General features: G+C 49.0%; 1 protein-coding gene and 1 non-coding gene across 8 annotated transcripts in view; one reads left to right on the forward strand and one right to left on the reverse strand.

Annotated features, from left to right (window-relative positions):
• Positions 1 to 11,264, reverse strand: part of KDM2B (lysine demethylase 2B) — a 124,151-nt gene extending 112,887 nt beyond the window's left edge. For 2 of the 7 annotated variants that reach the window (XM_029232803.1, XM_029232797.1), the window contains exons 1-4: positions 7,054 to 7,068; positions 6,243 to 6,387; positions 3,173 to 3,251; positions 1,936 to 1,982 (exon numbers count right to left, since the gene is read on the reverse strand). In XM_029232803.1, coding sequence (XP_029088636.1) covers positions 1,936 to 1,982; positions 3,173 to 3,251; positions 6,243 to 6,387; positions 7,054 to 7,068 — 286 coding nt within the window. Of the gene's footprint in view, positions 1 to 1,935; positions 1,983 to 3,172; positions 3,252 to 6,242; positions 6,388 to 7,053; positions 7,069 to 7,448; positions 7,689 to 8,380 lie in introns of those variants that run through there. The other 5 variants (XM_029232777.1, XM_029232813.1, XM_029232766.1 and 2 more) reach the window with 5 other exon arrangements.
• On the forward strand, positions 655 to 726 carry TRNAE-UUC. The gene has a single exon. It is a non-coding gene; the product is annotated as a tRNA-Glu (tRNA).
• Positions 11,265 to 14,686: the final 3,422 nt, after the last annotated feature.

Below are 14,686 nucleotides of genomic sequence, written 5' to 3' on the forward strand. Positions count from 1 at the left end.
CACACACACACACACACACACACACACACACACACACACACACACACGACAGACAATAACAAGTGCGGGTAAAGATGTAGAGAAATTAGAACCCTCATATGTTGCTAATGGGAATTTAAAATGGCACAGCTACTTTGGTAACTGTCAGAGGAGATTAAATGTAGTTACCCTATGACCCAACAATTCCCTTCCTACGTATATACCCCAAAGAAGTGAATATGTATGTTCACACTAAAACTTGTACATGAATAGTCATAGCAGCATTATTCATAATACCCAAAAGTAGAAACAACTAAAGTGTTCATCAACAGACAAATGGGTAAACAAAACGTGGTCTATCCATATAATGGGATACTGTTCAGCCTTAAAAAGTAATAAAGTACTGAGACTTGTTACAACATAGATGAACCTCGAAAACATGAGGCCAAGTGAAAGAAGCCACACACAAAGGGCCACATATTATGATTCCACGTATATGGAATATCCAGAAGAGACAAACCCACAGAGGCAAAAAGCAGACTGGCTGTCAGGGGATGGAAGGAGAGGGGAATTGGGAGGTACAGGGCTCACTTTGGGGGTGATGAAAATGTCCTGGAATTAGTTAGTGGTAATGGTTGCACAACACTGTGACTATATTAGGAACCACTGGGGACGTCCCTGGCGGTCCAGTGGTTAGGACTCAGCACTTTCACTGCTGTGGCCCAGGTTCAATCCCTGGTCAGGGAACTAAGGTCCTGCAATCCATGCAACGTGGCCAAAAAGAAAAAAAGAACCACTGAATTGCACACTTTAAAATGGTTAGATGGTGAATTTTATGGTATATGAATTCTATCTCAATTTTAAAAATATTTTTAATTCCTCCCCCCAAGAAAATAATCAGATCACAAAGCTACCCGCCTCACCACACTTTAAAACTCCCCAGTGGCCTCCCATCACCCCAGCAGTTAAACCCAAATTCCCCACCAGGGCCTAGAAGGTCCTATGTGGGCCTGGTCCTGCAACTTCTCCCACCTCTCCTACTACCTCCCCCCCTCACTCCTTCCATTCCTCCCCCACCCTTTGCCCTTGTTCATTCCTCCATCTGGAATGTTCTTTCCCACAGCTGGCTTCTCATCAGTCAGGTCTCTGTCCAAACGTCCTCATCACCTCCACCCAGAGGCCTTCCCTGACCACCCCCCACCTAAAACAAAACACAGCTCCAGCAAGCTCCATCCCATTACCCTGCTTTACTTCTTCATATCCCTCATCACCCTCTGAAAAGACGTAAATTTTTTTTAACCTATTTATTTCTTTGTTGCCTGTCACTCCAACCAAGAGGGCAGGGATCTTGTCTGTCCTGCTCACAGCTGTGAATTAGCCTACCACGTAGGAGCTACTCGAGAAACACTTCCGGAAAGAATGGATGTATTGACCAACTTCCTGTAAAATCTAAAAGGCAGCCCACTACCTAGTCAGGAGTCAGGGGCACTCAGTGAGTCCAGCCGAGCTCTGTAGGTGCTCAGCGCCAAGCCCTGCCCTAGGCCTGTCTGGAACCCTGAAGAAGCAGGGAGAATGATCCCTCCCCTTGAAAGTTCTGAAAGTCTTTCAGGGGTCACACAGCACCCAGTGTTTACCCAGCAACCCACAAACAAACGCAAAGGAGAGATCTAAGATTGCCTTGATGACACCCAAGCTGGAGGCTAGGGTCCAAACCAGCCTCATACAACTGCACTGGCAAACATCCTCTGATACAGCTTCTTACGGCTTTGCAATCTGACCTGTTCTCCAGAATGAGATGGTTGCAGCTCACACCTGCTCCTGCCTCCTCGCATGGGGACTTGCTTTTCAGAGGCAGTTAAATATCCAAAGAGGCAGGTGGTATAAGCCTCGTCCCCCGCCACTACCACGCCCCCCCAATTCAGCATCTCTGGGCCACGCACACACACAGCAACTTACCCACTAGGAGTTTGACATCTCGGACTGTGAAATCAGGGTCAGGCATCCTCGAAAAAGAGGAACACAGACATTTGATGAGAAGAAATAACAGGGTTAGACCCAATAATGGGGGCAGAGGGAGGCCATTTTTCCAAGAGAGTTGCCTGGTTCTCATGCTGGGAGTCCAAAATGGGATAACTCAGCGGGAGGGTCACCCCCCAAACCGGTCAGCAGCTTCCTCACCTCAATGGCAAACCAGACCCTCACTCTCCCTGACACCTGAACTCAGCACAGCTACAGAGAAGAGGATGGACATCCACTGTCCCCCTGCCACATATCCGGGGAAGACTGAAGTGTGCCGTCAGAGTTGGGCATTCAAACACTTGCTTTCTTTTAGGGTGGGTAGCCCTCTCTGTGGCTCCTCTTCTAGGAAATACTCTCCATAAGGAGTTGTATGGAGGGTGGGAGGGACCCCTTTTAAGTTTAGAGGAAAAAAAAAATATCGCACCAATTCCAGGGATTTGGTGACACTGGCTATGATGACTGTGATGAGGTTCACTATTAATTAATAGTGATGCCAAAGGTTTAATTTCTGTTGGTAGGAATGACTGGCAGTAGATGCTGTGGAGGGAGGGAGGCTGTGATGAAGCCCTCAGCTTCCTCCCCCACCTCTGCCCAAGGGGTGGAAACTTGTTCTTCCAGCCAGCCTCCGGATGGAAGCTCTGAAGAGAATGTAAACCAGACAAGACACCACGGGAGGCAGGTGCTGGGGCCCAAGCCAAAAGGGGAGACGAGGGCCTAGCATCCTAGGAAACACACCCTCCACAGAAAAGGGCCAGTTTCCCACATAGTGCAAGTCTGAGTAGAAAATATGCATGTAGGCGTCCTGCCTCTGGGCCCAGAAGCTGGCCAATCCCTTTGCAGCTCAGGCCCTGCCTCAGTTTCCTGATTCAGGGGGAGGACACAATTCTCTTCAGGAAGTCACTGCGTGTAACTGGGGTGGGTCAGGGGAAAAAAGTCCACGCTGTTTAAGTACCCTGTGACCTCTCCATCCAAATTCTCTGAAAATCCAGACTCATCTTTAAAGAGTTTTTCCCCTCTGTCAGGCCTTGAACAAGGAGATACAATCCCCAAATAATGAAGAAAAATCCTTCTCAGTGATGAGAGGTAAGGAAAAGGGTGGAAGAAATCCATCCCAAGCTACAAACTGTGTTAGGGAAGGAGACAGGGGAAGAAGCAATTGGTTTCAGCAACTTACTTAATTCCCAGGCCATCCTTTTCTCGAAATATCAGGGGAACTCTGAGAGCTTCTCTCTGCACGTACTCATAGTTGAAATCTGTTTGGAGATTGGAATTAAAACAGGTTGGTTAAGTCATGAAGGAGCAAATGAACCATGATCCATTGGTTAGGGGAAGAAAAACGATGGAGGAAGGAGCAGGGGTTATACTAGATGCAGGCACCAGCTCAAAGGGCAAGAGCTCCCTAGAAAATGACAAGGAGATGGATTAGGCAAAGCCCAAGAGAAGCCATGCCAACTATCAACTCCTCTGCCTACTCAGTCACTGCCTGCATGCCCCACGGGTCAGAACTTGTCAATGAACAGCCCAAGGCTGGAGAGAACTGGGGAGGGAGCCTCATGAAAGAGCCCCACACAGCCCAGTTATCACTGCAAGAGAGGGACGGATGGAGAAACACATCCCAAGCTGAGCTCAGAAAGTAAAGGAACTGCAAAATTGAAGAATGCCACCTGGGAGGATCTGAAGCCCCAGAGAGGAGGCTGGGAGGAGGGTTCTCATTGTAGCCGAGCATCAGGGAAGATCTTATTGTAATATCCTGCATGGTGAAGGGGAGGGGGGAAAAGCCGGTTTCCCTGGAAACTGTGTATCTGGTGCCAAAATAACTAGGGAACTGGGCACAGCTTTGCTGTCTTAATAGTGAAATTCTGCTGCAGCCATCAGAACACTTGCTTCAGCTGGATAACCAAGAGGGATGCTCCCCAGGTGAAGACTGTGTGAAGGGGACATAGTGAGGCCTGAAGAAAACTCACCGCGTAGTTTTCCTGTCTGACTGACGCTTGTCTAGTGTAGACCCCCAACATCCTTATCGAAAGCCCTAGAGCACGAAGGAAGCCTTAGCTTCCATCCTCCTGAGTTCCAAAAGTAGGGGATATGACCCAACCATATCCCTAAATATGGAGGTGAGGGAGGCGGAGATAAATCCTCACATCCCCAAATCCTCAGGTAACTGAAGCAATTCACAAAGGCACAAGCCTTCCCTGGCCAGTCAGAAGGGAGATAGAGGAGATCCCAGGCCACTGAAGCCCCTGCCCCAGGGAACAGTTCACTAGGGCAGCTTGGGGGGAGTGGGGGTAGGCAGAGGGCAAGGCAACTCTGCTCAGAGGAGAGAGAACAAAACCAGAGCTGGGGAAAGTCCTGACCTTAGCAGCTCAGATCCCCAGGAGCTCCCAGTGAATGGGGATTCCTAAGGATTTAAAGGCAGAGAAGTTTAAGAAGCTTCTATTTTGAATCCAGGCTAAGGGCTCCTTCTGTTTCTCAGCTCCTCCCTCGAGTTTTGGGGCAAGATCTGAATTAACAACCAAAAACCCTAGAGCCCTCTCTCTTGAAAGGAGCCTGGACAGCAGATTTAAGGGCTCTCCCTCGCTGGAAACCCCCAGCCCACCCCATACACACACACCCAGAGTCCACCCCCAGGGTCAGCTTCAACTTCCTCAAATGAGCCTGAGAAAACACTGAGATCCTGGGCAGAGAATTCCTCACCAATGACCAGGAAGAGTTGCATACTGCTTTCTCCTCCGATCCGCCAAACGACTCAAGAAAAATGGGGAAGGAGAGGAATTAAAACCCCATTTGTGCTAAGGAAATTTAAATGTAGTTGAGACTAGACCCCTGAACTGTCTGGCCTCTGGGTGCAATGCTCTTAAGACCTGGCAGGCTGGAAGAAATTTCTTCTTCCCTCCTCTCACAACTACCCCCTACCACCGAAGCCCGGCACTCCAGGAAGCAATGGGCACAAAAGAGAAACTTCAAAAATGCAAAGCTAGGCGGTCTCTCCTAGGAGCTAACCCCATAGCCCTAGCCACTCATCCGGAACCTGGAGGCGGGAGGCGCTTCCCAGTTATCAGCTCACTGAGGAATGGGAGGGTTTTCCAAGGGGGAAGGGGATAAACAAAATGGGAACAGAGTAATGTAAAGGAAACCCAAATGTCTGAGGGGCAAAAATGAACTTACAAACCCCAGAAGGGCATAGGGAGATGCCTAAGTAGGCAGGGCAAATCCAAAACCCCAATCCCACAGGCCAAACCAGGGGCCTTGCAGGCCTTAGACCCAAGCCAGACAGAGCATAAACTCAAAGTCTGGAAGACACTCCCAGACACTTTGCTAGTACCAGGGTCAGGGAGGTAGGCCCTGAAGGTCTCAGGCTAGGGTGACATTCCCAAACCCCAGAGGCTTCTCCAACTTCTGCTCTAAACTGGCAGGGCCCACAAGAGGGACAGAGCTCTCAAGGCCTCAGCCCTGGGAAGAGACCCTGTTTCCCAGGGGGGGTGTCCCAACTCTTCACCTCAAGCTGCCAGGGGGCAGCCTGAAGCCTGATGGGGGGATAACCCCCTTACCCACTTCAAGCAGCCTGAAGCCTGATGGGGGGATAACCCCCTTAACCACTTCAAGCATCAGGGGTGCAGGGCTAGAGACCTCAGGCTTAAGCGGGGTCCAGCCAACAACTCCGGGTCACCCACCCTGCTCCCATCTAGCAGGGCTCACAAGGTGATGGAGCTCAGCAGACCCCAGGCCTGAGGAGGTGTCACTAAGTGACCGGGGGCATCCCCAGCGCCAGGTCCTAACTGGCAGGGCCCAAAATGTCACGGGGTTTGAGAGGCTACAGGCCTGGGGGTCCCCCACCCCAATACCTCTGGGGTGCCCCAGCCCCGCTCCAGCCCATCGGCTGCACCTCGTGCAGCGCAAGGAGCTGGGCCGGCTCCGGGAGGGGTAGAACGCGGCGCACCCGCCCTCCATCTGTCTGCCCGTCGGTCCCCAGGTCCCTCAGTCCGCCGGCCCCCTGGCTCTACCCACCCTGGGGCTGGTGGTGGGCGCGGGCCGGGCCTAGGCCCATGCCCGGCCCCGGTTCCCGCCTGCCCTCCTCCCTCGCCACCCAGCCCACCCCACCCCCCCAGTGCTCGGCCTCGTTTCGTCACCGGATCCCCTGGAATGGGGGACGCGGGCGCGAAATACGAACCCAGCCACCGGCAGCTCCCTCCCCACGTGCGCTCGGGCCGCGCCGCGGAGGACTGCCCGAGGAGGGGGCGCCTCACCTTTGCCCTCCATGGCGTGCACGAAGTCCCCCTGGTACAACTGGCTGCGCAGCTTCTCCTCCAGGCTGAAGCCGCGGACGCTGACGATCTCCTCCACGTCCGACAAGTCCTCGTTCTCGTCGTATCTCTGGCGGTCAATCGGGCGCTGCAGGGACCCAAACCAGAGAGCCCGGGACATTACTGGGGGAAGTGGGGGTCGCCTCTCACCCTGGGCCCAGCTCGAACAGGTGCAGGAGCCGCGCGCCCCCTGCACCCCACCACTGCGACCGGAGCAACTTTACGCAAAAGCCAAAGATGCTGAAAATGGGCATAATGAGAGGGGCCAGCGCCCCCAGGGTCAAGCTGCGCCCTAAACAGGGCACTCCCCTCCTGCATCTCTGGAGGCCATGCAAGGGATATCTGGGGGAGTCTCCCTTGCCCCCCACCCCCGAGAGGTGTTAGGTTTTGCCCACTCGGCCGGGAGCCTGGTTATGTAACCCGCGAGGGGGGCTCGGCGCACGGGCTGGCGGGGCATTTGTAGGCCCCGGGAGGAGCCGCCGCAGCGCCCGGCTCGGCGCTAACAGCAGCCCTGGCGGCCGCAGCGGCAGAGCCGGGAAGCCGGAACCGGGGGCCGGCGGCATTTCTAAGACTGGAGCCGCCCCCGAGCTACGGGGGAAGCTGGAAAGCTGAAATGGAAGGGCTGAGACCCCAGCCGCCCCCGCCGACCGACCGCCAGTGCAAGAAGAAGAGATGGGAGGGGGGGTTCGGGGCTTGGGAGGGGGAGAGGCAGACGGCCCGCCACAAAGCTCCCATCGGAGACCCCAAAACGCACCAGCAGCTGTCTCATCTCCCCACAAGCGCGCGCGCACACTCACTTCCTAAGGAGAATCCCCCGCCACTCCCCGCATCCCCTGCCTCCTCCCTCCACCGCCGAGCGCCCAGCCCCGCAGCCCCCCAGATTCCGGGCGAACCCCGAGCCCGCTGAGCCCCCCCTCCACGCCTTTCCCCGCTACCACCTCCCCACTTAAGTGTCTGAGACTCTGAGCCTCACAAGGGACTGGAGGAGTAAGCTGCTTGCTTCCTTTTGCATGCAATTTATTATATTTTTTTTCCGGTCCTCTTGCAAAATACGGAAAAGGAAAGAAAAGGCAGCAAGAAACAACAACAAAAAAAATAGATCTATCATATACCAGATACAGATTTGGAAAAAAAAAAAAAGCTACACACCAATCTTCTTCCAGAGTCTTTCTCTGCCTCCATTTTTTTAGGAGAGTTCACCAATTAATTGTCAACACTCCTGCCCCCTGCATTTTGGCGGAGGGGGGAAGGAGGGAAGACCAAAGAAAACAAACCAAAAAATAAATAAATAAAGCTAGCCAGAGCCGAGATCTACAAAGTTTTGCACCAACACTTAAGCAGATCCGTTTGCAAAGTCCTAGGAAACCATTTTCAGCAGTTGTGGGGGGAGGCGTCGACGTCATAATCCCCGGAACGTAAACATTGTTGCCGATCGCGCTCCGAGCCCGCGGCCCGGCTGGGGGGGGGCACTCGGCCCGGGATGGGGGTGGGCGGGGGCGGTGGCCTGAGGAGGTGTGGGGCGGGGAGGGCGCCCGGGAGGCACCGGGCGCCGTTAGCGCCCTGGCATCGCTGTTTTGTTGTTGGGTCACGAGTGCGCCTCTGCACGCAGGCGCCGCCGCCGCCCGGGAGTTGTGTGCAGAGCTGACTTTTGGAAGGGCTGAGTTGCAGGCGGCGGGCGCATCCCGGAGATGGCGGGGCAGGGAGGAAGGGAAGGAGGGAGGGGGTGGGGAGGGAGGTGCAGATTTGCACGGCTGGCCTCAGCGGGAGGCGCGGAAATGCAAGCCGAGCATGCTGGAGTGAAAGCCCCCGGGGCCTGGCACCCCCCAAAAACGACCTCCCACCTCAATCCCTGCCCCCATTGCCCACGGCCCCCACGGGCTACCCCTCTTCCTCTTCCTTCACTCACCCCACCTCGTTACCTACGTGGCCGACCCAAATTCAAAACATTTTGTGTATATATAATTTTTTTTCTTTTCTACTACGTCTTTTTTTGGGGGGATCCTCTCTAGATCCCCATAAGCGGACCTGCCATACGGAGGAGGCATTTGGGGACTCAGGAAGAAATTAGCGCAGCTCCATACCTGTACGGACTGCATAGCTTTTAAACTCCTGGACTCAAAGATAAGGATCCACATACACACAGGTACAGGAAATACAGCCAGACCAAAGCCTTTTCAGACCCGAGCTGACCGGAAGACGTTGCCTTTCATTCATTCACTCTGCCCGCGTCTGTGGAGTCCTTTACTAGGCGACAAGCCCTGGAAGAGAAGTTGGACATTTTTTAAAGGTCCCTGCGCTCGCCAAGCGGAGGAAATAGATGCTCAGGAGTGAACTACCGAGAGAATCGGATCGGGCGCCTCCTAACGCAGCTGGCAAACATGCGAAGGGTAAGCCCTTATTGGCGGTTTACAGGAGAAATGTCGGTGGAAAGGTGCAAGGCGCTGGGATGGGGCGCGGGGAACTTTGGGCACCCCTTGATTAAGCCTACAGCGCTTCTTGGCGGAGGTATGGGCACCCTCTATACAAATATGGAGTATCATTAGATCTCAGTATGCTGTCACACATACCTCATTCACTGTGACCACCCCCAAAACTGGAATCCTAAACGTGTTATCCTGTAAGTCCATCATGAACAACAGTCAGGTCGACTTTGGTTGTGATAAAAGCTGGCCCTAAACATTCTTCCAGCCCAACTAGGCCTGATCTTGGAGGTAAAGATCACGATGAGATGACATGGCACCAGGGCTACAGTAAAAGAGCCTTATACCTGCTCATAACAGGCTTTGCAAACAAACTTCCCATACTTTTAATTTTACTTCTCTCATGAACCCTATGGGATAGTTGGAGCAAATCATTTTGCAGATGGGAAACTGAGGCTCAGAGAAGTTTTGAATCTGGTTGATTGCTTTACCCTCATATCCTCCCCGTGTCAACACAGTGATCAGACAGATAAGTGGAGAGGAAGTGGCTTCCCCATCAGAGATCAGATGTGAGCCGTCAGCGTAAGAGACAGCTTCCCCCTCACTCACCTTGAAGTTTCCTGTCCTATCTTTCTGTGTTTTTTTCCACCCACCCTCCAAAGACTACTCGTTGAAGTCTTGTTTTAATCCAAGTCCACTAGCTGGCGAACTTCAAAATTTTTTTCCAAACTGAAATCGCCCACCTTGGCTTAATGGGCGTGAGAGGGGTTTTGCCTTCAGCCTCTGTCAAGAACCAGGGACCGTTGTATTTGCTTCTCTCTTTTGCAAGAACCCTTTAAGGGAAATAGTTTTGTTATTCTTCATTTTGCAGATAAGGAAACTGTAACTCAGAAAGGGAAAGCCAATCCCCCAAGATCACACAGCTTATATAAATGGGGCTGCTGGGGCTCAGACTGGAGCCTGGCTCTGCCATCACATCCTTGTTTTGGATATTGACCATCTTCACTGCTCCCACATAATGAGATAAACATGTTCAAAGGAGGGTGCAGTGGGCTGGAAGGTCATGAATTAAGTGCAGTAAAGCAAAACTGTGAAATAAAACACTTGGTCTTAATTCTCCTTTCCTCCCAAAGACCCTACTGCCTCCCCATGTGGTCTCATGGTGTCCCCAAAAGCTGGTATCAGGAAAAGACCCAATGGCAGACACCTTAGTGTAAAAACAGTTAAGTCCATATATCACCCCGATGGGAAGTTCCTGGCCTGTCGGAGTGGGAAGGGGTTGAGTAGTCACCTAATTTAATCCCCTCCCTCTACAAACCGCCAGGAAACCACAGACCAGAGAGAAGAATGGGCCAGCCGGGGGTTTGTTCCCCTTTGACGCCCCCAGAATGCCTACCCTGCCGCCCGCTACTAAGTGGTCACTCAATAAATGTTGGGCCCTTGATGGATCACCTTCCCAGCGATATTTGCATTTTCTCTTTATCAGTAATTGGCAGATGAAAGGCTTTGTCCTCCTGTTGAAAGAATCCCAGGCATTTGCTCAAAGTGGGGGGAGGAGGTTATGTTGGGCCGAAGGGGGAAGGGCCAAGACCCTTGAGCTCCTTCCTTGGCTAATTGTCCCCGAGGAGTGGACTGTAGGTGAGAGAGCAGAGGGAAGCTTAAGGTGATTCCCCAGGAGAGGGTTGTTTGTTTGTTTGCCTTTTCTTGCAGGAAAAAAAAGACCAGGCCAGTTGTATTTGAAGCATAATAATAATGACTTCCTGGAGCCTCTTGCTCATTCTTACAAAAGGCCCAGTCAGATCCTGGCTGTATTGGCCCCATTCATTCATTTCTTCATTCATCAAAGGTTGATTGAGCAGCTCTGTGCTCTAAAGACAGAAGGTAGAAAAGCCAGCTCCGATTGTAGACTTACTCCAGGCTGGGCGAGGGGTGGGCCGCCAGCTTCCCAAGCAAGTTAGGAAGGGCTGATACTCTATGGAACTCTTAGAATCCAGCATTTTCACACTGTTAGAAACTGAAGCTGTCATATTCATGTATAATTATAATAGCTGCTGATTTTTGAGAGCTAACTATGTCTTTGAGCAAAGCCTCTCACATTTGCTATCTCTGAATACTCGTCAAAGTTCTGTGAGGGAGGGTCTGTAATTGCCCACTTTTACAGCTGAGGCTCACAGAGAGGTCAAGTAACCTGCCCACATTTTAGGGCTGTGAAATAGCAAAGACAGGATTTGAACCCAGGGCTTGTAGGAATCCAGAGCCCACAGGCTTCTCACTATAACTCCCTGCAGGGCTGCCCCAGAGAACATACAGATGGAAATGTTCTATGTCTGTGCTGTCTAATATAGGAGCTTCTAGACGCATGTGACTGTTGAGCACTTGAAATGTGGCTAGTGGGATAAAGGAACTGAATGTTGAATTTTATTTAATTTTAATTAATAAATAACTATATGTAGCTAGTGTCTATCTTACTGGACACTAGTCCAGTGCAACCTTAGAGTGTTCTCCAGAGTTCATCTCGGGGGAAGGAGGCCAGGAATATCTGCAAAGGTTTTCTAGAAGGAGCCATCTGGTACAATGTGAATGTTTGGAGTGTTAGCCCTTAAACCACCCATTCTGAGTGCCTGCAAGAGCATGGCACTGTAGGCACCTGGGGATGCCAGTCGGATATAAAATTGTCCCACCTACCCAGATCTGACAAATAAACTTCTCAGGGACAGATAATTGGTGATGGGGCAGGAAGCCTTAGAAATGGATAACTACTTCCTGATATATATCCTATTGTCAGACTCAAACCCAAAGATGCAATTCACTGTAGCCCTGTTTCCAACAGGAAAAGATTGAAAACGATCTAAAAGTTGGGGAACTGATTAAATAATCTTGGACCATTTATCTGCCCAATGAAATGCTATCAAATCATTAAGAAGAATAAGGTAGCTCTATATATACTGATGTAAAATGATTTCATGATATCCTTAAATTAAAACAAGGTGCAGAATGATACTAAATTGTGATGACCACTTATGTAAACCAAAGGGGATATATCTATATCTACTTTTTTTTTTTATATGCACAGAAAATTTTCTTTGGAAAGAAATACAATTTTTGAATGGGGAAAAGAACTGGGAAAAGAGAAGAAAACTTTTTCTTTGGTACAGTGTGAAACTTTTACCATGTATATGCATTAGTGTTGCCTGATTTTGAACCTTATAGATTTAATTTCATTTTATATGTTGCAGTACCTTTTGAATTTTATACTATATAGATGTATTACCTACTCAAAATTGAATTTCATTTTATTTGTGCTTTTTGAGCCTATGATTTTCAAAATCAGGCCAATCTAAACCAAATAAATATTATTTAGTTATAAATACATAAGTGGTAAAGCATAAATAAAAGCAAAGGAGTGATTAACACAAAATACAGGAAAAAACTCAACTCTGGGGCAGGGAATATGAACAGTGAAAGGTAATGGTGATTTTCTGTTTCTTAATCTAGATGGTGGACAGCTGAGTGTAATTCTTTAAGAGTACATAAATATTTTATAAATTCGATTGTATTTATGAAATGTTCCACTATTTAAAAATTGTTTTTAAATTGCTTTCTTTCTCTCCCACCCCCAGTTTCTCCTCTCCACACTCCCATCCCCAGAAAACTTAGCAAGTCTCTTGGGTACCCTCCTAGAAATGGTTTATGCTCTTACAAACATCTACATGTATCTTCTTTCATTATTGTGTCACACAAATATACACTGTCCTTCCCCTTCCTTTTTCACTTAATGTGATCTGTAGAACTGCCTCATTCTAAAATATTTAAGGATGAGGTAAATCTGAATGTTGTGATACAGAAAAATTCAAGATTGGTTAAGAATCAAAATAAGTCACAGAATAACATGTACGTAATGATCCCATTTATGTTAAACCAAACTATATATAGGTAACATATAGATATGCAAAAGAGAAAAAAGAAAGAAAGGAAGAGAGAAAGAGAAAGGCTTGAATAGAATAGCAAACCATTGTTTGATCACTTCTGAGGAGAGGAGAAAATTTTGAGGGGGTTATATAGTCTATACTTATATATTACTTGCATTTTTAACAACCATTATGCCCTTTTAAATTTATCAAATATTTCAAACGTAAAGAAATGCATAGAAAATAAATATATATGTAGCAAGGATTTGTGTATCCAGCACCTACCTTTTCCAAACCTTAGAGTTTTGCCATATTTTGTGTTATTTTTGCAATTCAATAAGTACTCTGGGACAACAGACCACACACTATTACAGTTAAAGTGGTTGTAGTTCCCAGAGACTTTTGTTTGTTTTGGTTTTTGTTTTGCTCCTCAGTCCTTGTGGATTGAAGTATCTGAGTAAGAAAGAGCAGAATTACACATGGCCTTAGTGTCGGCCTTTGGTCATTTGGGGAAGACAGGTTTATGTCTAGAGTTTTGCATATTCTAATATCTCCCTTCCTGCGTGAGAACTGGAAGGAATCTTGGAAATAACAGGTGAGTTAACCAAGGGGTTAACGCCAGGAAGAGAGTCATAAAAGTTCAAAGATACTTTCAAAACTTGCATCTTTGGATTGATGGACAAGTGTATTAACCAATGGAACTCAAAATGCAAGCATTACTTCATCATGCTAAGTTATCATTGGTTGGCAATCCCAGAGGGCTGGACAGCCGGGCTGGCAGTTAACCCTTTCAGGGACGATCATGCCCTGTGCATTCACTTCATTTTGAAAGATGAAGCAGGGACAGATGAAAAGCCTAGAAAGTTCCCCAAACCTTCAAGTGCCACCTTCGGTTCTCACGCCAGAAGAAAGAGTTTCGCCCTGCAAAGAAACACCCGGGAACAAATTTCCTGGAGAAAAGTTTTGAACTTTTAAAATGCAGAATCAGCTGACGTTGCCTAGTAAGAGGAGAGGGGAGGAGAGAGAAGTTTGATTCACTTTTTGTGCTGTCAGAACGGAGACCAATGCTGGAGATGATTCCATTAATCTTACAGAGCGATCAGTCATTGAGAGGATTGAATTGCATTTCCTGCCCGAAGATATAGAGACAGATGACCTTTGCAGCAGCCCTCAGACCCCCCAGTTCACAGCTGGAGAGAGGATGTGTCAGCATTAACTTTCCGTCTCACCCTGCCCTTTGTTCAAAATTCAAACCCTTTGTGTTCAGGCTGCTGCAAGGGTTTTTATAGTTATTGATGCTGCTGGTTTTGTTTTTTGTTTTTTAACCTCCCACGTCTTGTAACTTCTGAGAAACAAACTCTATTTGGCAGAAGGTAACATCTGGAGGTGCCCCAGAGAGGGAACCAGAATAGACATGGGGGAATAGTAAGAGAGGCCATTGGGGCTTTTGGTTTTCATTATTGCCCCTTCCTAGGCTCCCTGAATGTTGCAGGCTGAACTGGATGGAGCCAGAAATCCAGCAAAACTAATAATAATGCTTCATGTTTACATGGTTCTATTACAAAAAAGCTTTTACATGCATTACCTCATGTAAAAAAACTGCTAGAACAGAAGTATTTACATAAAGGAACATTCTAAATTCCCAAATGTGGGACTTCCCCGGTGGTCCAGTGGCCAAGACTCCATGCTCCCAGGGCAGAGGGGCCTGGGTTCCGTCCCTGGTCAGGGAACTAGATCCCGAATGCTGCAACTAAGAGTTTGCATGTCGCAACTAAGATCCCCACACACAGCAGCAAAGATCCTGCGTGCCGCAACCAAGACCAGGCGCAGCCAAATAAATAAATAAAATAAATTCCCAGATGTAATGAGCTACATGACCTTGGACCAAGGGCCCAAAGTGAGCCTCAGTTATCCCGCCTGTAAAATGGGGGTCATGATATCAAATGTATAAGAGATAATATGACAATTGAATGAGCCAAAGTTCTGCAACAGGGTGGTCAGTAAATGGTGTGTCTTCATTAAAATGAAGGCGACCACCTGGACTTCGTAACCCTAACTA

This window comes from Monodon monoceros, unplaced genomic scaffold (genome assembly GCF_005190385.1).
Source record: "Monodon monoceros isolate NGI ecotype Baffin Bay Population unplaced genomic scaffold, NGI_Narwhal_1 Super_Scaffold_1, whole genome shotgun sequence".
Classification (NCBI taxonomy): domain Eukaryota; kingdom Metazoa; phylum Chordata; class Mammalia; order Artiodactyla; family Monodontidae; genus Monodon; species Monodon monoceros.